Source organism: Pyrus communis, chromosome 16 (genome assembly GCF_963583255.1).
Source record: "Pyrus communis chromosome 16, drPyrComm1.1, whole genome shotgun sequence".
NCBI classification, from domain to species: Eukaryota; Viridiplantae; Streptophyta; class Magnoliopsida; order Rosales; family Rosaceae; genus Pyrus; species Pyrus communis.
In genome coordinates, this window is record NC_084818.1 from 6198668 (window position 1) to 6221292 (window position 22625).

At 39.3% G+C, this 22625-nt stretch overlaps 3 protein-coding genes and 1 pseudogene across 5 annotated transcripts; 3 read left to right on the forward strand and 1 right to left on the reverse strand.

Annotated features, from left to right (window-relative positions):
* The first annotated feature begins 4923 nt into the window (after positions 1-4923).
* LOC137719694 (uncharacterized) lies at positions 4924-6374 on the forward strand. Its single transcript, XM_068458738.1, has 2 exons — positions 4924-6025; positions 6337-6374. Exons 1-2 carry the CDS (start codon positions 4924-4926, stop codon positions 6372-6374), a joined length of 1140 nt encoding a protein of 379 aa, XP_068314839.1.
* Positions 6375-10835: 4461 nt separating this feature from the next.
* Positions 10836-12878, forward strand: LOC137721565 (aspartic proteinase PCS1-like). Its single transcript, XM_068460660.1, has one exon. The coding sequence runs from the start codon at positions 10846-10848 to the stop codon at positions 12346-12348; it is 1503 nt and encodes a 500-aa protein (XP_068316761.1). The 5' UTR covers positions 10836-10845; the 3' UTR covers positions 12349-12878.
* Positions 12879-14919: 2041 nt separating this feature from the next.
* Positions 14920-18143, forward strand: LOC137720302 (E3 ubiquitin-protein ligase SDIR1-like). Of its 3 annotated transcripts, XM_068459353.1 has the most exons (10): positions 14920-15107; positions 15552-15692; positions 16028-16082; positions 16170-16222; positions 16328-16556; positions 16710-16824; positions 16985-17030; positions 17223-17348; positions 17678-17832; positions 17952-18143. In XM_068459353.1, exons 2-9 carry the CDS (start codon positions 15615-15617, stop codon positions 17792-17794), a joined length of 819 nt encoding a protein of 272 aa, XP_068315454.1. In that variant the 5' UTR covers positions 14920-15107; positions 15552-15614; the 3' UTR covers positions 17795-17832; positions 17952-18143. The 3 variants fall into 3 exon arrangements, with proteins under 3 accessions (XP_068315454.1, XP_068315452.1, XP_068315453.1); XM_068459351.1 differs by having other exon boundaries at positions 17678-18143; XM_068459352.1 differs by lacking the exon at positions 14920-15107 and adding an exon at positions 15214-15459 and having other exon boundaries at positions 17678-18143.
* A 143-nt stretch (positions 18144-18286) lies between these two features.
* Positions 18287-20129, reverse strand: LOC137719696 (peptidyl-prolyl cis-trans isomerase FKBP20-1-like; annotated as a pseudogene).
* Between the last annotated feature and the right edge of the window lie 2496 nt (positions 20130-22625).

A 22625-nucleotide genomic window follows, 5' to 3' on the forward strand; every position in this document is an offset into this window, starting at 1 on the left:
GGCCTTCAAACTATTAGGTCTAAAGATTATCACCACATGCTCGCAGCTATATCTTTCTTGTGAGACATTTAGTTTTGTCACTGCTCCAGTCAAAGCATGCCTAGGTATTGTGATTTCATCAAAGAACCCACACGATTCCATTTCAGTCTCTATCTGTTTGGTATTAGGTGTGCTTCAAATTTATTTGAAGATTTTATCCTTGTCGGAACCAGCAAATTACTTAAGTGGTATTCAAGCTTTTAGATGAGATTAGAGTGCATGAGCTATCACTCTTTATTTGGTGGATAATTGGGTACTCCAATCATTGATCAATTCTCGATAAATACAGATTTTTGGATTATTTAGACTCTACATTTGAGCGAAACTAGATTTATCTAGAATGAAAAACATTTTCCACCAAAGATTGTAGAACATAAGAATAAATCGGAATGATACTGCTAGTATTAGTGACTCAAATTGAATTTAGACGACACAAGATTAACAATTTAACAGTATAATTTATCGTGTTATAGTTTGCATTTAAATTCTAAATTTGAATATTAAGACAATGATTGACGAGGGTCTAAATGATAGAAGTTACATTGACTGAAAGAAAAACATGGTATATGGTAAGTCAAGACTGGCATGCAATAAAGCATTTCTGATTAAAGTAAAAGGTTTTGAGTGACATTTGGACTGATACAAGTAGTTGGGGTAGGCTGCCTTCAAGACCAAAGTCAAGAGTTTACATGTATGCCGAAATTTTCAACATTAATGTTAATGCCGGTGGCAGTATAATATTGTTGAGCTTAAAAACAACTAAGCCTATTTGTTGCGCATGTCGAATAACTAATTAGCTAACTATATCTTTCGATTGAATACGTGACGTGCCAACTGGTAAAACCTCATTCGCTGAGAAAATAAAATGGGTTCGACTGTATGGACACAAATATTCAAAAGATTTAAATAAGTGCATTGAATCGGTAACAGGCTGTATGGACATAAATATTCAAAAGAGTTAAATGTCTTGATTATAAATGTAATTCAGCTGTTGGAGTGCCGAAATCTAAATGCACTTGTGAATATCTAATCATAAAATGGGTTTGACTTTAATGTATCGAACAATGTAACTTGGTAAAAGCTCCCTCGCTGAGAGACTAATAAGATGACCCATTTCAACAAGGACTAAGAGATCCCTTGTTGACAAATTTGGATAGATAGTCAACCGAACTTGGAGCAGTGCTGTTAATCCAAACTGTAAGGCACAGATCGATCACCTGACGATACAGTTCCAGTGTTATTTATCCAAACTATAAGATGTCGTCGTTTTTCAACTACAATGTTGTTTATCTAAACTAGAAGATATGCTTGACGAAGTTAGGAATGTTGGTGTTATCTCAAAGATGAGAGGGTTTTGCATAAAGCAATAAATTGTGCAGGGCAGATATGTGTGTTATGTTGAAGGTCCAGCAAATGTTGTAGAACCTCTTCAATTTATAGGAATGATTTTCACGTTATTACAACATGTCGTAGTAGCTTCCTATCTGTGTTGTACTTCCTCGGCACCAAACCATCCAGACTTCTGCTGACACGCCCCAACCCCAATACTTCCAGATACCAGGGTAGGCAAGTGCTGGCCGACACCCGAGGGTGATGAAGCCATTAAAAACATGCATACCGATAAAATATTTAATTAGAAATATATAAACCGATGGAATCATGTACAGAGCATACAACTACTAAGAATAATATGGAAGGAATTATTATGAAAAGGTACAAACAAAAAAATGACACCTATACTGAGAAGACTCAAGAATATCTATGTTGTAGAGTCTTGATGCCGGGATCATGTGTCTCGAATCTAAATCCTGAAAGGGGTGCAAAACAGAAAAGGTGAGTGGACCAAAGTTTATAATATTAGTACTAATAATAGGAAAACATTTTATTTTTGAACATAATAACCCCCTGTTTTGAAAAAAAAAATATATATATATATATAATACTACATAGTAGGTTTTATGAAAACCCTAGCATGGAATGAAAAATGTTTGTAAATCTCATTAGTAAAGTAATCAACTAAGGGTATCATAATCGCTCGAAGGCAGTACCTGTCTATCACCCGAAGGTGAAGCTGAATAACCTATCCATCACCTGAAGGTGAAGCGAATAACCTGTCCATCACCCATAGGTAAAGCTATATAAATAGCATACATCCACACCAACACTAATTGCAGCTAGTGAAGTTGTCTGATACCTCTTTCGACAGTGAAGCTGGGGGTATATATAATATCATATCTCACTCTTCCATCATCTGTGTCTTATGGCCATAGACAATACCCATGGTGTGCGGATGTGCCGTATGATAAACCACTAAGTAGGTATCGAAAACATAACTCAAAACATTGTATCAAAACATCGACGCTCAAAAGCTCAACCCTCGTTTCATAAATCATATAAAACCATGAAAGCTATCCAACTCAAATCATTCTCATAAATCACATTCCATAATATTTCATAGGGTATAAAAACAATAGTATTAAACATTTTCTAAGTTTAAAACCAATAGTTTATAACGTTTCCTAAAACGTAAATTAAATAAATCATAATATAGAAATCCATAAAATATAAATCATATTCAATTCACAAACTATGCCATGTATGCTAGGTAATATTTATAAAAATATATAGGTTAAGAAGGGGTCCACTCACTAGTTTTCCATTGCTCGAAAGTCGTTCGAACTATCGAGAATGTGATCACTTCCCGCCAACGTGCCTAAACACAATTAGGAACCTTTTAGTAAAACTATACTAAAACGTTATAATTTTGGAAAACAGATGGCAGATTCAGATTTGCCACATCGAGGAACCTCGGGTTTTCCTCCACGTGCCTCCCCGACTTGTCGGAACATCCAACATCTCCAAAAATTTCCAAATTTGACAGGAATAAAGATCTTGATGAGAGGAACAACTTTCATACTTGCGACCAAGGCCAATTTGGCTGGAAAAAGCCTTAATTTCATGAAAACCCATTGAAACCCTAGATTTGGGTGTGCTTTGATTCGACCTCAATTCGAACTCCGACACCCTTAAACTTGTTTGGGCTTTGTTCCTGGGTTCAAGGTGAGTGGTTTGATGGTGGTAATGGTTGACAATGCTTTCACGATGGGCGGATCTCCGCCATGACACCTTCGGAACCCACGAGTTCCGTTCTTCTTCAAAACGGGGTCAATCTAGGTGGGGTTTTGGATGGAAATGAACGAGGGAAGGTTGGGTAAGTGTTTGGTAGTGGGGGTAGGCCGTGAATTGCCGGGAAAATGGACGGGAAACCCGTCGAAAATTGTTGCAGATGCAGGTCAGGTCGAGGGGAGGAACCAGGTCAAGGGTGATCCGGTGCTCCTCCACTCTCTCATTTCCCTTCCTTTCTTCTCTCCCCATTGGTCACTCTCTCTTTCCCTTCTTTCTGATCGGGTGTCATGCCCCTCCTTTCTCTCATTTATATTTCATCTCCACCACCCATCTTTTCTTCCCTTTAATTTGGGCCACACATGTGGCTTTCCAGATTTTGCTCCAAAAATCTAGAGCATTCCATAAAATATTTAAATGACTATTTTGTCCTTATTTTTACTCGCCCATAACTTCTTCGTTATAGCTCCAAATCACATTCCGTTTGTGCTCACGTGCTCATGTCGATGAGTACTACCCGAATACGCTAAGAAAACAGATTTTACGTGACATGACAAGGTGGTCAACAAAAGTCAACGTATTTGTCTCGATAGGTATTTTCGTAAATTCACATTTTAAAATTATAAAAACTATCATTTTTGGGGATAGGTCGTTACATCTGCATAAAGCTCGGCCACTCCTACTAGACTTAAGACTTTGAATCTAGCCCTATTTCATGTTTAATTCATTATAGATCTTGATCAGCTATGAACAATGATTAGCCGAATATTACGAACATTATGATTGTTCAATGATTAGCCGGTTATTACGAACCTTATCATTGTTCATTCTAATCCTTAACAATCTCACTCACTTTTGGACTCAACCGGATCGAATCTTGATCCCCAACGAATCAAATACTAATTAGGACTCGACTATCTCTTCCTGAGCTAGACATTAAGAATAGATGTGGGTATTGGCAGTCTTCATTTTGGGCCAAACTCAAAGTTGTACTCGGACCATGTCTAATATTTTGGGTCCAAACAAATACATGTTTAATAGTTAATCAAATAATTGTCTACTAATAAGGTTTAAGAGTCGAGCTTCACCACTCAGTACTACAGTTTGGTGGTATTCCTCTTCATTTGTAAGTGAGTGGTCTTAGGTTTGAATCTCGTGGATACAAATTCGATACCAAATTAGGTTGCCCATTGTGTACCTTAGCCGAACTTCCCTTTCGCTTGGTGTAAAAATATTGATGTATTAAAAAAAAAAAAGGTCGAGACTCAAATTAATAACGAATAATGCCAGTGATATAAAAAAAAAATGCTAGAGAGATCATGTGTCGTTATTGAACCCATGTAAAAAACACCCTATTTGTGTTTGTATAAAACACCCTATCTGTGTTTGTATTTATTCACTCACTAATATAATGAGTATCGTACTATTTCTGAAAAAGCAGTAAAAAAATACAAAATAAATGTAAATTAAAAAAAAAAAAATTCATTGACTCATGGTATGAAGGAAGGAATCACAGAATTGGTTAAGTAAATATTGTAAATTGTTAATTAATTATTTACTTACTTGTTTTGTATTTTGACTGCCTTGTTTATAGGCTTTAGTATAGGGTCCAAGTTAGAGTGCGACTCTATATAATGTTGTAACCCTAGTTCTTTCATAATAAGAAGAAGAAATTCATCTATCATATTTCTTTAGATGGTACCAGAGAGTTGATCTGGGAAACACAGCAAAACACAAAAAGCCACCCAAGCCGACGCAGCCATGGGTGACAAACCAGAAACACAAATAACTTCTTCAGGCATAGCCTCACATCTAAAGTGGGAAAACCCAAACCACCCACTCTATCTCCATCATTCGGACCAGCCTGGTGCAGTTCTCGTACCGCAGCCATTGGTGGAAGATAATTATGGTACATGGGTTCAATCCATGACAATGGCCTTAACGGTCAAGAACAAACTTGGACTTGTTGATGGCACAATCAAGAAACCAAGTGAGGACAAACACGAAGAGTTGCAACAATGGAATCGATGCAACAATTTAGTCAAGACATGGTTATTGGGATCGATGTCCAAGGAAATTTCAGGCAGTGTTATCCATTGTAAGGATGCTCGTCAAATGTGGCTTGACTTGCAAGAAAGATTTTCTCATGTGAATATCGTACAACTTTTCCATTTAGAGAATGAAATCCACGATTGTGTGCAAGGAACCATGACCGTGAGTTCTTATTTCACCAAACTGAAAAGTCTTTGGGATGAACGGGATGTCCTATGCTCAATCCCCGCTTGTAGTTGTGAAACGAAGAAGGAGATTGCTTGTTACGTGGAGACTCAGAAAACCATGAAATTCCTCATGGGTTTGAATGACTCGTATGCCACTGTTCGTAGCAATACCCTTCTACTCGAGCCACTGCCCACGGTGAACAAAGCTTATTCCTTGGTTCTTCGTCATGAACGTCAACTAGAAGTCTCTAATGGGAAAGGCACTGCCCAACCAGAGGCAGCAGTGTTTGCCGTGAAAACTACAAATCGGGAAGCCGAGTCTGAAGATCATGGGAATCGATGTTTGAAGTGCAACAAAACAAACCACACCACCAAAAATTGTCGGGCGCATCTCAAGTGCACATTTTGTGGATGGAAGGGTCACACCTTTGATTTTTGTCGTAAACGAAAGGCGGCTGCTGAGGTTGAACAAGGTCGTCCTTCCAAAGGCAACCAAGTCATGACAAATGCCAAAAGAGACGTGCTGCCAAACTTCCCTTTTTCCCAAGAGGATTGTAAGCAGATTCTACAATTGTTAAACAAGAGCAAATCCTCCTCTTTCGTCAACCAAGTGGGTAATTCTTCAAACTCTGAAGAACTTTCAGGTAAAACCTTCTCCTTTATACGTAATGGACAGAAAACCGTTTGGATTTTGGATAATGGAGCCACAGACCACATAGTATGTAGCCCTACCTTCCTTACATCCTTGAAACCTGTTGAAAACCTTACTGTTGAGTTACCCAACGGATCCCTTGCTACGGTCACCCATGTCGGACGAGTTGTTTTCTCTCCCCATCTTGTTCTTGATAATGTTTTATGTGTACCATTCTTTAAGCTAAATTTGATATCCATTAGCAAATTAGCCTATGATTCCCTATACATTACCATTTTTCTAAAACAATTTTGTGTCATACAGGACCTACGCTCGGGGAAGATGACTGGGATGGGATTTGAACGGGAGGGACTCTATTATCTCGACCCACCAAAGAAAGGAACATGCAACACCGTTACCACCCTACCATCTACATTTTGGCACCAACGCCTTGGGCATCCATCGCACAAAGTATCCATGTTATTTCCCTTTTTGCACAATAAAACTTGTGATTCAAATAAATGTTTTATTTGCCCATTGGCCAAACAAACAAGATCATCTTTTTCATTAAGTTCTATCTCTACTCAGTCATGTTTTGAATTAATTCATGTTGATATTTGGGGTGGTTATCAAGTTGCGTCTCTTTCCGGTGCCAAATACTTTCTTACTATTGTCGATGATTATACTCGGTGCACATGGGTTTATTTGATGAAACACAAGTCTGACACCCAAGATCTCATTGTTCAGTTCATTCACATGGTAGAAAATCAATTCAACACTAAGGTCAAACTAGTTCGAAGTGACAATGGTCCTGAGTTCAAACTAAACACATTTTACACTCTCAAAGGCATCATTCACCAAACTAGTTGCGTCAACACACCACAACAAAATGGTGTCGTTGAACGCAAGCATCGCCACTTGCTCAATGTTGCTCGATCCCTACTATTTCAAGCCAACCTTCCTAAACGTTTTTGGGGTGATGCCATCCTTACTTCGGCCTACCTCATCAATCGCACACCTACTCCTCTCCTTCAAGGGCAAACACCATATCAAAAATTGTTTCACCAAGAACCAACTTACACACACCTACGTGTTTTTGGCTGTTTGTGTTTTGCGTCCACCCATGCACAAAAACCTTCAAAATTTGACCCTCGTGCACGTCGTTGTACTTTTCTTGGTTATCCTTATGCACAAAAGGGTTATAAGTTGTTTGATCTCACACTTCAAAAGGTTTTTGTGTCACGGGATGTCACATTCTTTGAGGACCATTTTCCCTACCACACTTCCAATATTTCCGCTGCACCTAGTTCCTTGCCCAACCCCCCTTTTCCATCGTCACCGTGTGCTATGGATGTACCACCTCCCTCTTTGTCTTATGACACGTCTCCTATCCTACCTCATTCACTAGATATGCTCATTGCACCGCCCACCGACCCTGCTCCCATGCATCCTCATAATTCCAACCTTGCTCCCATGCATCATCATCCTTCCACCAATACACCACTTTCCACCGACTCACCTTCCACTACACCGACACCGTCCTCTACCCCTCTGGACGACAACCCCACGTCACCAATCCCACCTCTTAACCCCAACCCCATTTGCCCCGTGGCTGCTATACCATCTGCACCACGACGTGGCACACGCCCTACCAAAATCTCCCAATTTTTGCAGGACTTTCACGTCGAGACATCTCTCCCGTCCAGACCTGCTCCTTCATCTTCCACGAATGTGGTCACGTCAACATGTACCTCTCACCCTCTCTCTCACTTCTTATCTTACCACCGTCTCTCTTCACCCCACAGAATTTTTGTTGCTAACCTCACAGCCATCCAAGAACCTACCACATTTTTGCAGGCTGTCCAAAATCCAAATTGGCGTGCTGCCATGAAGCACGAAATTGAGGCTCTTCAGGCCAACAACACTTGGTCTCTCGTTCCTCTTCCCCAACACAAACGCCCCATCGGTTGCAAATGGGTCTATAAGGTGAAACTGAAACCTGATGGGACTATCGAGCGTTATAAAGCACGCTTGGTTGCGAAAGGTTACAGTCAGATCGAAGGTGTCAATTACAGATAAACTTTTGCTCCTGTTGCCAAATTGACCACTGTTCGTGTCCTCCTTAGTGTGGCTGCTGTCCGTGGATGGCACTTACATCAACTCGACGTTAATAACGCCTTTTTACATGGTGACCTCGACGAAGAAGTTTACATGTGCTTGCCTCCTGGTTTCGGCCGAAAGGGGGAGACTCGAGTATGCAAGTTAAATAAATCCTTATATGGCCTAAAACAAGCTTCGAGGCAATGGTTCCTTAAACTTTCCAGTGCTCTCAAGGCTGCTGGCTTTCACCAGTCATGGTCTGACTACTCATTATTCGTCCGAAATCGTCAAGGTAACTTCATTGCTTTGCTGGTTTATGTTGATGATGTAATACTGGCCGGAAATAATTTGCAAGAAATTGAGGATACAAAGCAGTTTCTCTCGCAACAATTTAAATTGAAAGACTTGGGCAAACTCAAATATTTCTTGGGGATAGAGGTTGCGCGGTCCAAGCATGGCATAACCTTGTGCCAAAGAAAATATGCATTGGATATATTAGATGATGCGGGATTCTTAGGTGCCAAACCTTCAAGATTTCCTGTAGAGCAAAACATTTCTCTCACACAGACAGAAGGAAAGCTATTAGTTGATGCATCACCATACAGAAGGCTTGTAGGAAGATTAATTTACTTGACTATAACAAGGCCGGACCTAGCATATGCCGTCCACATGCTAAGTCAATTCATGGAAAAACCTAGACAACCACACCTTGAAGCAGCACACAAAGTTCTCAAGTATATCAAAAGTGCACCTGGACAAGGTATTTTTCTACCCTCTACAGGATCATTGCAATTAAGGGCATTTTGTGATGCTGACTGGGCTAGATGCAAGGATACGAGGAGATCAATAACGGGTTATTGCATTCAGCTTGGTCAAGCACCGATTTCTTGGAAAACAAAGAAACAAACTACTGTATCTCGCTCCAGTGCAGAGGCAGAATACCGTTCCATGGCCACTACATGTTGTGAGATTACATGGTTGAAGAACATTTTAAAAGATTTGAAGGTGAATCATCCACAACCAGTCACTTTATTTTGTGACAATCAAGCAGCCATGTACATTGCTTCGAATCCGGTATTTCATGAACGGACGAAACACATAGAAATTGATTGCCATTTGGTAAGAGAGAAGATTCAAGAAGGAATGGTTCGTACAGTCTACATACGGACATCTGATCAACCAGCTGACATTTTTACCAAGCCATTGAGTTCAACACAATTTGAAACACTACTCAGCAAGTTGGGTGTCATTAACATACACTCCAACTTGAGGGGGAGTATTAAGGAAGGAATCACAGAATTGGTTAAGTAAATATTGTAAATTGTTAATTAATTATTTACTTACTTGTTTTGTATTTTGACTGCCTTGTTTATAGGCTTTAGTATAGGGTCCAAGTTAGAGTGCGACTCTATATAATGTTGTAACCCTAGTTCTTTCATAATAAGAAGAAGAAATTCATCTATCATATTTCTTTAGACATGGAAATAAAATTCTAAAATTAGCGCAATATACTTTGTAAAAAAAAAAAATAGTGCAATTTACACTAAAAATTGAAGGAAATCAGAGCATAATTGAGGTCATGCTTTCTCCACAAGGAGATTTGATTTGAAACTTTATTTACGAACAAGATTGTTATGGAGTAGTAATAGATGAATAATTATTTTCAATTTTAATCCTCTTTTTGGGGTGGTTGGATTCGAAGCTTAATCAACGAGAAAGAAAAGAATTAGGCACAGTCCAGCCACTAATATATATATTCATGGCTCGTAACCAACAAGCAAATGAAAAAACAGCAGCTGTCTAATTTTACAGAATATAATTCGACCTTTAAATTGTTCACCAAGCAAAAGAAAGTAGAAGAGCAAAAACCAAGCTGTCAATCGTATAACTATTATGTACGTGAGGGATGCTTGAATACAAAATTTTTATGAGAGCTTAGACGGAATATGAATGAAAGCATCTGACTGGCTCTAGAGATGAATATTGGTAGAGCTTACCAAATACACCATTGATCTCAGGCAACTCAACGGGGTGGGAGAATAGCTCAAAATAAATAAAAGTAGTACATTTAAAGATTACTAGATTGTAAGTAAAGGAATGATATTCCCTTTAACGTGAATATATGTTGGCTTTGAGCTCTATCTAGGCCGGGATCCTGCTCTTGAGGAGGCGGAAACAAAAAGGTAATAACTAAAGGAGTGTGATATTCACACATACCATTTTACTTTTCACACATTTTTTTAATTTTCGACCGTCGGATCAAATAAATTGAAGAAAATCAGCGGACAGAAATTATCAAGGGGTGTGTGAGCCGCACACCCCTAACTAAAAATACAAAAAAATCCATTATAACTCCTAACAGATAATATCGGTTTTATAAATAAATGCTCTTAATTGTTTAATATTACAAAAGTTAGCGCTCTTGAGAACTTGATTAATTACAAACCCCTAGCAATAAAATCAAAACTTTTGATTGCGTAACATCTCTTTTATTTTCTTAGCCATCTCACTTTTATTTGGTAGAAATACATAATCATGAGATTTGCATGTAATAAGTATCTTAAAACAAATTTTGTGAGAGAGAGAGAGAGAGAGCACCTACAAGACACCACACTCACACACACTAGCAAGCAGAAATTTACCAATTGTGTCCGAAATACGGATGATATATTACATGTTATTATATAAGTGAAAAAAGTTTTCTTTGTTAAGTAAGTTTCATTGTATAATGTTATGCGGTGTACTCTACTCGTATTCTGGCTACGTGGGAAAATGTCTCCTCACGCGGACCATTCGCCCCATTCACACGCACACCTACAACAAATACAAAGACCCCGCCACAAACTCTCTCTCAAACTCCCCTGCAACACCAACACGTTCAAATCCCAACTCCAACAAAAAAAAACATACATTCCGTTCGAATTCAGTTCCCCGATTCGTAATTTCAGCAGAACAATGCCCATTCTCCTCGCTCTCCTCCTTCTTCAACTCCTCACCACCCTCTGTTTCTCTGCACCAAAACCAGAAACTCTAATCCTGCCCCTCAAAACACAGACCCTCCCACAGGGGTCCCTTCCAAAATCCACCAACAAGCTCTCCTTCCACCACAACGTCACCCTCACAATCTCCCTCTCCGTCGGCTCTCCGCCGCAGCAAGTCACCGTGGTCCTCGACACAGGCAGCGAGCTTTCGTGGCTTCGCTGCAAAAAAGCCCCCAACTTCAACTCTGTCTTCAATCCACTAGCCTCCAAGTCCTACTCCCCAGTCCCCTGTTCCTCCTCCGTCTGCCGGACCCGAACCCGCGACTTCCCCATACCCGTTTCCTGCGACCCGAAAAAGCTCTGCCACTCCATTCTCTCCTACGCCGACGCCTCCTCCATCGAAGGTAACCTCGCACGGGAAACTTTCAATCTCGGGTCGTCCGCCCAACCCGGTACCATATTCGGGTGCATGGATTCCGGGTCCAGTTCGAACGCTGATGAGGACTCCAAGACAACCGGGTTAATGGGCATGAACCGCGGTTCATTATCCTTCGTTACACAGATGGGATTTCCGAAATTTTCCTACTGCATATCGGGTCGCGACTCGTCTGGTGTTTTGCTTTTCGGGGAAGCGAAGTTCGATTGGCTCAAACCGTTAAATTACACCCCACTGGTTCATATTTCAACCCCATTGCCGTACTTCGACCGGGTAGCGTACACGGTCCAGCTGGACGGGATCCGGGTTGGAGGGAAGGTGTTACTGCTCCCGAAGTCCGTTTTCGTACCGGACCATTCCGGGGCAGGTCAAACAATGGTCGACTCGGGAACCCAGTTCACGTTCCTACTCGGTCCGGTTTACACCGCGCTGAAAAAGGAATTCACTCAGCAGACCAAACCGGTGCTTAACCTTTTGAACGACCCGAATTTTGTGTTCCAAGGAGCGATGGATTTGTGTTTCCAAGTCCCGACGAACCGGCCGAGTCTGCCCGCGTTGCCGACAGTAACACTGATGTTTCGGGGGGCCGAGATGAGCGTATCGGGGGAAAGGCTGCTGTATCGGGTGCCGGGAATGGTGAGGGACGGGAATCAGGTGTATTGCTTCACATATGGGAACTCTGACTTGCTGGGCATACAGGCGTTTGTGATTGGTCACTATCATCAGCAGAACGTGTGGATGGAGTTTGATTTGGAAAATTCTAGGGTGGGAGTGGCTGAGGTTAGGTGTGAACTTGCAAGTCAAAAGCTTGGTCTCTAGGTGCTTAAGTGGGACCCCTGCTGGGTCTGAGCTGGCAAATCTTTGGTGGGGTCTATTTCTGGAGAATAACTTACACTTCGACTATGTTATTGTAAAGGTATCTTAAATTAATAACGCATCATAACAAAAAATAATTGTTATTGTGCTATTGGTTTAAATACTGTTGCAGTTTGTATCTTACGTTATTAGTTTAGAATATTGGACGTAGATAAGTCTTTTGAATGGACCATGATGAGGCCAACATAGTGTTGGTACTGGATAGGTGGCCCATTTTGTTCAGATATTATGTGGTCATATGTGGATAATTTGGGTAATTACCAAAAATTTTGGGGGGGGGGGTACTGTTTTTGGTTTTCGAATAGTTTAATTTTACTATTTTAGTAATTTTAATTTTAAATTTTTGTTAACAGTGAGATTCTCTGAATCTCAGTTGGGGTAATTGAGTTTTTTTTCAGTGACGGCAGGAGGGTGCAGTGTCCATTTCCCAAGATTCCAACTCCAATGGTGATTTTGGATTGTCTGTGGGACCCAGGTGGATGATGAAGGGTAGATTAGACAAGTGGGTTATGTTGTTTCGTGTCATATTTATTATCATAACGAATTATAACGTGTCAAACTCAATAACCTTATGAATTCTTAAGAGATGATTCGGTAACGACCGACTCGTTAACAGTTTATCTTTTTGTGTCAGCTTAATAGGCTATACCTAAAATTATCATGCCTAATGTTAGACTTGGCAAATAGATCGTATTTGTGTCATTTACATATAATATCTATTATTTTAACGTATGATCTGATAATGACATTACTAATTAACGAATTAATTCGAATTTGTTATTTTTGTATCATTTCGTGTCGAGTTAATAGTAAATTTAAAAAAAAATTCACGCCTGCACAAAGATGCTAATCTATCAGGATTCATGGAATTGCACAATTTGCTTTCTAACTTTGAGTGCCCCAATGTAAAACATTAGCTTATTTGATTTGTAGTATAGAATCATACATCAATTTTCGCACTTCAATTTCTTTGGCTGAATTGTGATTTTGTAATTATGCAATGGCAATTCTATATGAAGACTTACATGGAACGTGATTGCCTCTGTTGTGGCGTTCAGATCTAATAATATCATATTATGTGTAAGTTAGTTTTTCATATAATATGTTATTGGATTGAAACGGCACATGATGATGAGTTAGTTTTTCATATAATATGTTATTGGATTGAAACGGCACATGATGATGAACCTATTACATTGAACTTGCTCTCCCTAATAAACAACCTAATTACTTATTTTCTTCTTTTTATATACAATGATATATCTACGCATGAAGATGATGGAATAAATTAGTTGAAAACTCACTATTCTCGAAAATAAGACTTGAAATCTTTTTACTTACCAATGAAATGATTACTATTAAATTGTATTACTAAGAGCATCGTCAGTGGAATCTCTAAATAGGAACAATCACCGTGTAACATAAGTGTAAAACAAATATAAAGACAAAATGAATCTCCAACAGATCAGAAAGAATGGTGTGCTTAAGACAGGATACTGATTGTGGAATCTTGAAAGAGAGATATTTTTTAGTGTGCTGGAACACGACCCAGTACACCAAAAGCGTGTATGTTTGCACTCACTAAGGCTCACTGGACTAGACTGGCGTAGCTAAGAATATTAATCTGTGTTTGCTTCAAGCCAGGACTGAGTTTAATAGGACTACCTCGGACTCGTTCCGACTAAACTCTTCACTAGTTAGGCTTAGCGAGGCCGGGGCAAAAAGGATGGGATTGCAAAGACCAACACTTTGCATCATCATCATGCTGAGGCTTCAACTTCCTATGTCGTCTTCCACATATCTCCAATCCATCGCCATTAAGCTTTTCTTCTCCGACCGTCGCGTCCTTCTCAAGGCCGTTAAGCACTCCGCCGGGAAGATGCGTCAGCAAGTTTGTCATTGATTGGCAGAGATCAATAGAAATCAATTGCAAATCCGACGACCAAGCCTCTACAAATTGAAAAAAAAAATTGGGATTTTTCTGGGTTTGATCTGGAGAGAAAATAAATTAAAAGAAGAGAAATATGAGTTTTAATTGAAGAGAAAGCAAATGAAAATAAGAGAAAGTTTATGGTTTTGATTATTAGTGGGAGAAAATCTGGGCTTGAGATGAACAAAATGCAAACCAGATGAACAAAATGCAGTGTGTATTAATAATAACAAAATATTAATAAAATGAGTTTAAAATGACAAAAAGACTCTAAAATAATTTAATCCGTCGTTTAGTATGATACTGCACCAAATATTTCAGTATCTTTATACTACTTAGTCTATGTCAAACCAATCTAGCTTGATTCTTAAAGTTAATCTAGTCCGAAATAATTCAACATAATAAACACATCCCAAGTGTAATGACACTGTATTAAAAGTTTAAATTTATTTTCATTCGATTATATTGTAACACTTGACGTAACAGCCCAGCCCAGGTTCCAAGTGGAAAAACAGAGTACAAACGGCGTCGTGACGAAACAGTAATTGAACTAATCTCTTTCTTAGACTAACCAAACAGTCCGACAGACAAAACAATAAGCTTTATCAGACTAACCAAACAGAGTACACGAGGCAAAACGCGTCCGAGTCGACTCAAATCTCTGCACGCTCCAACTCGCTCCCTTTCTTCCACCGAAGAAACGTTTGCATGGCGTTTTCGTGAAACGCCGCCGGTTTATGTAATCTGAACAATCTAAAGTCGTTTCTTCCCGGCAAGTCTTTAATCTCCTCGCATTTCTCAGTCTCCTCGTGATCTCTGATCGTTTTAATTTTCTTGATCATAAATTATGAAAGGCTTCGTCCAATCTGCCTCTGTAATTCTTAATCTCTCACAGCATTCAATTGCGACCTGAATTACTGTTTTTTTCTTCTTTCTTAAAAGATTTTTTTTTTTTGTTAATTGTATAGTTTAGGGAATGTGATTTGGGGATTAGGGATTTGTTGATTTGTGATTTGCGGATTAGGGTTTTGTTGATATGTGATTTTTTATCAGGAATTTGAAGTTAATTGGATCTTAGTTATTTCAGTCGTGAGTTTTTACTGCAAGTCAATTGGGAATCTTGAGTTAGGTTTTTTGCATCAAACTAGCTTCTTTTTGTTTTTGAATTAAGAGCATTACTGAATGTATGTTTACATATTTTTTTTGCGTGTTTCAGTTCAGTGAACTGGAAAGTCAGTGAGTTCATAGTTTCAGCAGAGGGCTTTTGAACTCAACAATCATGAGTTTTGTGTTCCGGGGCAGCAGAGCGGATATCGAAAGTGGGTTCCCGGAATTCATACCAGGGCGGCGTGCAATGGTACATTTCTTGTCTTTCACAAGTTTTGTATATGGTCTTGGCTATAGTTGTTAGTTTCTATTGCATTTGGCTCTAATTTTACCTTATTCCTTAAGAATAAGGGTGGAGGTTTCAGTTTCATGGTTTAATCGATGGTCAGTGTGTATGCAATTTGAGCTGTTTTTCGCAGTTGCTAATCCCCTTTGGGCCTAATTTCACCTTCTCCCCCTTGAGAGCAAGGGTGGAGGGTGAGTTATGGGGTTTAATTTATGGCGAGTGTCTGTGTAAATTATCTAGGGAAACAGGGGGCAAAGTTATTAGTGTAATTTTTATTGATATTGGCTGTTTTGTATCAGCGTGTTCATCCACCACGCTCTGTCAATTCCAACTCACTTGCTTTTCTTGTCACAGGTACTTATAATCCTATCCTTTGTCTTTTTAGTCTTGTAATTATGTTAGTTGGTTCTAATTTCTGTTTATATGTTTGCAAATTGCCAGTTCTCTTGCTGTTCATGATACTGAACTCACACCAGATGTCACCGAATTTTCTGGTATTGTCTTTCTAGCATGTGTAAATTGTTTTACTACTTTTACTGGTCAAGGTTGCTGTTCGTTAGATTGTTATATGAGAAATTTAAACATCCTTATGCATGTAGCTGTGGCTAGTTCTTGGTGTCTTTTTGATGGCTACAACATTAAGGATGTATGCAACCTGTCAACAACTTCAAGCTCAAGCACAGGCTCATGCAGCGTCAGCCAGTGGCCTTCTTGGTCATACTGAATTGCGGTTGCGTATGCCACCATCAATTAGCTTAGCAACAAGAGGGCGCCTTCAAGGCCTCAGACTTCAGCTTGCACTTCTTGACCGGGAATTTGATGACCTAGGTTGGTAGTTATATCCCGTCTAAAATGATTTTTATATCTTGAAACCCAATACATGGCTATCAATATTTTTAATTAGCCAAACCATAGATTTTTCTCTTAACGTTGTTTACATGCCTTTACTTTTATGCTAAATACTTTTCTGTTGCATACCAGATTACGAAACTTTGCGAGCTCTGGATTCCGATAATGTTCCAGCAGCTTCTTCTATGAGTGAGGAAGAGATAAATGCTCTTCCAGTCCATAAATACAAGGCTGTGGGTCCTCAAAAGTAAGTTCTCTATTTGTTTATTTTTTATTTTTGTTGAGTGACTGAGATAGACCAACAGAGTTGCAGATTTTAGGGGCAAATGAAAAAAGAATTGAATCATAGTTGTTTAGCCGTTGCATTTTGAATACGTTTGTTTTATAATGGTTTTGTTTGTATGCAGTGGCGCTTCGTCGATGCAACAAGCTTCATCTTCAGTACCTTCTGAGGTATTGGCTATATATTGTCCCTGTTTCCTTTTGTATTTTTCACCCTTTTGCAACCCTTCAAAAATAAAGATGTTCCTGCATTTCAATTTGTATGAGTACAGACAGAAGAAACTTGCGTACATTATTATCTCATATGATATGATAGCATTGCATTTATTCTGTACCGTCGTATATTTCTAATCTATTTTGCAGAAGAAGCAAGAAACTGTCGACGCTGTTGGCAGCACAAAAGCAATGGAAGATGAACTGACTTGTAGCGTTTGCCTGGAGCAAGTTACTGTGGGAGAACTAATCCGCAGCCTTCCATGCTTGCATCAGGTTCGGTTCTCTTTTCAGACATTTTTTCCATCTTCCTGTAATTTTCAGTTGTGAGTTTTAGGGAGTTTTTGCTACACTAAAATGTTTGCAAAGAAATTCTTGTGATGCTGAGTCAAAATGTGTGATTGATTCCAACTACAAAATGCATCTAGTTCCTCTCGACCCAGCACACACTCACACATGCACACACATTCCCTAACCAGACACTCTGCGACACTCACGCAAATTGTCAACTGAAAACGCATCATCCGAAGAGTTGATCTCTAGCTAATTGGACTCGAGGAGTCTTTTTTTTATTATCGTGTTTTTTCGCTGTTGCTTTGCTGCAGTTCCATGCTAGTTGCATTGATCCATGGCTGAAGCAGCAGGGAACCTGCCCGGTGTGTAAATTTCGAGCAGGATCAGGGTTGCATGAAAATGGACAAGGAGGGTACCCACCTACATAGTTAGGCACATGGGATTTGGATCCTCTCCTGAGCCCAAGGTGAGGATCCTCCTGACCAAGGAGTGTGGACCGTTGGATGAAAATCCAACGGCTATAATTATTATAATTTTAAAAGGACCCCCTTATTTGTAATCTAATGGCCCACACTCTTTGATCAGGAGGATCCAAATCCAGGCACATGATGGATCCGATTCACAGATTATGCCCAGCATTGGCATTGCTGTAATTATCTTGATATATAGGCATTGGAATGGCTGAATATTATGCCCTCAAAACAACCAAGTTGTGTATATTTTGAATAGCACTCCAAAAGTTTTCTGCCTTTGGGCAAACTCGTTGCGAGGGACGTTGTTGAAGTTAGTGTGCCTTACTTGGACAACAATCGAAGTTTCCAGTCTAACATGCGTCCCTCGGTGAACCGACCGGGGCCGATTTATTGATCCAAAACATGTTTGGCACAAGTTTATAGCACACACTAAACTAGGGAAAAGGGTCATCGTTTGTTCAGTCGGACTCACGAACTAAAGTAATTTATTGAATCTACTTGGTTAGAAGGATCAACCTCGTTCAAACATGCGAGTCTGCGACTAAGTGCTATTTTGCTTTTCCTTTTCCCTCTCCTCCGCCCTTCTTGGCATCCAACTTGGCTTGAATACGAGCGGCGGCCGCAGCTTTTGCCTCTTCTCTCTTCTTCTTCTCTTCCTATTTGTTTGCAGCAGCTAACTCCCTCTGTTTCTTCAGCTCTCTGTTGTGAGTAACAATGAAAAATTCAATCAAACCTACCCTTGATGAAAAAGTTGGTAGATCTCGACGGAAGCAACAAAAAGTGTAAGGATGATGGTATGACTCGCAGTATATCTCTGGAATATAAGTCGCGGAGAAGATGAAAGTGGATAGCTTACTCTAGCCTAGCCCTTTCCTCTGAAGCACTACCCAAACTTAATCCCTTCCGCGGATTGCAAGCAACTAACTCCACCTCAAATACAAGGGTTGCACTGCAGGATTCGTTTGTAATATACAATGCATTAGTTCCAAGGACATTGTAAAGAGACCATTTGTGACAAGAAAATCGAGTTAATTGACCGAGCAAATTGAAGCAGACTGTTACAAGCACTTGGATGCAACCATAAACCAGAATAGTCAATGCACAAATTGGCTTGTACTCGCGTGTGAAGGCTTCCTGGCGAAGTCTTACCCCCCGGAGTTTATGTACTTTTCTTTCCAGCATGCATCCGGAAATTTTACATCTATTCAACATATATCTAGGTTTAAAGTTAGGATATCAAAGATCACCAACTAAATAACTCTTATATCATAAACTAAGATGTAATAGTTGCCAATAAGCATATACCATCCATGTTTGGTGAAGAATTAAGTCTGGACAGTGTTGTTTTGGTACATCGATGCGTAAATATATCTTTAAGTTAAACAGAAGTACTTGCATTCCTAGTGTCCATTAAAAACAATTTCGACATAAAAATAGAACAATGACATTGTGGATGCAAATTTTCGCCTTTTCCTTATTTGACAAAATTGCATCTACAAAACAATCAACATCTTTGGTCAAGGTCAAAAGCCTCACGCGTCCACGATGATTTTTTTTTGGGGGGGGGGGTGCTTTGGCCGAAGAACCTCCGATGTCAAAGTTAGAATTTAAAGAGAAAAGTGTTTGAAGAGTTTTTGGGAGTTTTACAAGAGTGTGTAACTTAGCTTTTTAGAGAAAATAGGGTCCAATTTATAGAGCATGGCCGGCCCTCTTTGGGATAGAGTGGCCGGCCTTTGGGTGTTTTTTGGGGTGTAATGGGTGAGTTATTTGACAATTAATGGATTAATTAGGTAATAAATCCATTAATTGGCCAATTAACTCAATTTATATAGAATGTTTTGAAGGTTATGGAGTAAATACCTTGTAGGAAATATAAGATGAGGATAGATGAAATAATTTTAAATTTGTTACCTATTTTGGGTACTTTTGGCTTTGTTGAGGGATGCTTGCCTGCTGCTCGAGTGTAGGAAACTTGGTGTGTCTCGAGAGTAATTTTATCTTTTTCACTTAAAAATCCACGTGTCGCCTATTGATTATTTTCGGCTCCACAGACATTACTCTGGTGGAATATCTGGTGGAGAACCCGCACTACCATAGGCATGTTCCGGCTTGCAAGTGATCTTAGCAATCTCCCCAACCTGATGCAACCAACAAAAGAGAAAACATGTAACAGGACACTTTTAACACTTCCAAAATTTCCTTGAAGATAAGCGTATTTTTCGACCTTCATGGTTTTCACGGCAATATCCCAAGCCACGGCATCATAGTCAATACCATCAACGAGCGGCATTATAGTCAACTTAACCAGAAAATACTGTCACAAAACCAACAACAAATGAACACAACCAGCCACGGCATTATAGTCAATTCCCGTCGTTTTGGTGTAGTCGGGTGGTATAGTCGGGAGCTTCGGTGGCCATGGGCGTTTTGGCGTAGATTGTGCTCAACGCAGAAACTTGGGGCTTTTGTACTTCGATGTTTAATGAAATCCCACGCGCACGTGTAGCGTACGATATCAGATTTGCCAGTAATAAAGAAAATTTAAGGTTACTGAGTAATTTTAAAATGACCGAATTGAAACGATGGGATTTTATTTTTAGAATTTGTGAATTTCTTTGTTTGATTAACATAAAAAAAATAACAGAATTTGAATACATAATTCGTTATTTTAAACTCTCACTCATAGAAATTTAGAAATGACACATGTTTACATGAAATTTAAACTTGGGAATTGGTAGTCCTAAATTCCAAGTTCTTTGTCCATGCGAAAATTCTAAATTCTATGTTTATGAATCCAAATAAAGGAGTTGGTGTATGTCAATTCATAAATTCTGATTTTTATTAAATTTTCAAGTTTATTTATCTCATCCAAACATTTAGTTAGGGAAATCAAGAATTTTCAATAGGTGGGTTAATATGTGTGAAATCATTTCTCTAATAGATAATATAAAAAAATAATAATAAAAATCAATCATTAGATTTTAAGCGAATCCACACCATTCCCTCTACATTATTTAACACACGAATGCTATCATTTTTCAAAAACCATAAAGAACAAGCTATATGATTTATTTACCCTATGAATAATTGATATTAAACTTGTCATCTATAAAACTAAACATAAACTTATCAGTAAAGAAAAATATCAATTAGATATATATCGACTATAATATATTGAAAATGAACACAAATGGACCATTTGAGTCCACACTATGCGTAGAATGAAAAAGCCCAAAACCTACACAAAATGGTGCGTCAATTTCTTTAATTTTTCAAAGGTCATACAAAATAGCGTACAAATAAAACATGACCACTGGCCCATTAATAGCCATTGGGCTCCGATTAAAAACTAAAAGGCCGGCCCTTTTACACATATTTCGGCCCGAAAAGCCCATCCTTTTGAGTTCACATGAAAATCTCGAACATTGATGACGTGGACGCTGCATGAAGCATGCACCGACAGGGACCCACGTAGGAGTTCAGTTTCCGCGTGATCGTGGAGAAATTTTTTATTATAATGGGAATACAGATGATACATCACGTATTTTTATGTAAGTTGTGAGAAGTTTTATTTTTTAAGTTATTAAATTTTTAACACACATATTCTAATATTTGTATAGTAACACATAATATATCAACTTATATGCCGATTATGTTAAAAAAATCTCTCGTGATCGTGGGGTCCTAAATGAAGCTCCACGTGAGCAATGGTCCAAAATGGCAGAGAGTGTTTTGGATGATTATTTGTTGACAGGGTGCCACCTGTTGATTAACTTATGTTTCGATTAAATTCCAGGGATGGGGATCCAGAGAGCTTATCATGTCGTTCGACGTGTCCGTGATGTGACCGTTGACTAGACACAGCTCCACTCCAGAATGTTCTACTTCTTCTGCCAGCGCATCAACCAAAGCCATGCCAATTGCTGATAATTGCAATTTTGGTAAATAATTCGCGTGCTTAGATTAGAAAGGATAATCAACAATGTTGGTTAGAACGTCTTCAATGGAGATGACTAAAGATTCAAAAGTTAAAAATGATTGATGTGTTAAAAAATTAATCTCTAATGAAATGACTATACTATAATTCAATAGAGCTAATCAACTGAGCATCAAGGTGACCAATTGTAGCCATCTCCTAACCCCTTTTGTGGTTCAGCTCATCTGCTGTAATAATTAGTTCAAATTTAATGTTTAGATTTGAAAACATTTGAGGGTAGTTTGATTAAATTAACCGATAAATTTAAAATATAAACTTAAAACTAATAATTATTGAGCCCTTTCGATTGGAGATGATATATGTGTCACATCCCAGCCCGAGATGGATCACTTCCCAGGCTCGCTCAACCATCGTAGCATGATATTGTCCGCTTTGGGTCCCGACCACGCCCTCACGGTTTTGTTTCTGGGAACTCACACGAGAACTTCCCAATGGATCACCCATCTTGGGAGTGCTCTTGTGCGCTACTCGCTTAACTTCGGAGTTCCCATGAAACCTGAAGCCAGTGAGCTCCCAAAAGGCCTCGTGCTAGGTAGAGATGAGAATATACATATAAGGATCACTCCCCTGGGCGATGTGGGATGTCACAATCTACCCCCCTTAGGGGCCCTACGTCCTCGTCGGCACACCACGGCCAGGGTTAGGCTCTGATACCAAATTGTCACATCTAGGCCCGGGGGGGGATCACTTCCCGAACTCGCTCCACCACCGTAGCACGATATTGCCCAAAGCCTCGTGCTAGGTAGAGATGAGAATATACATATAAGGATCACTCCCCTGGGCGATGTG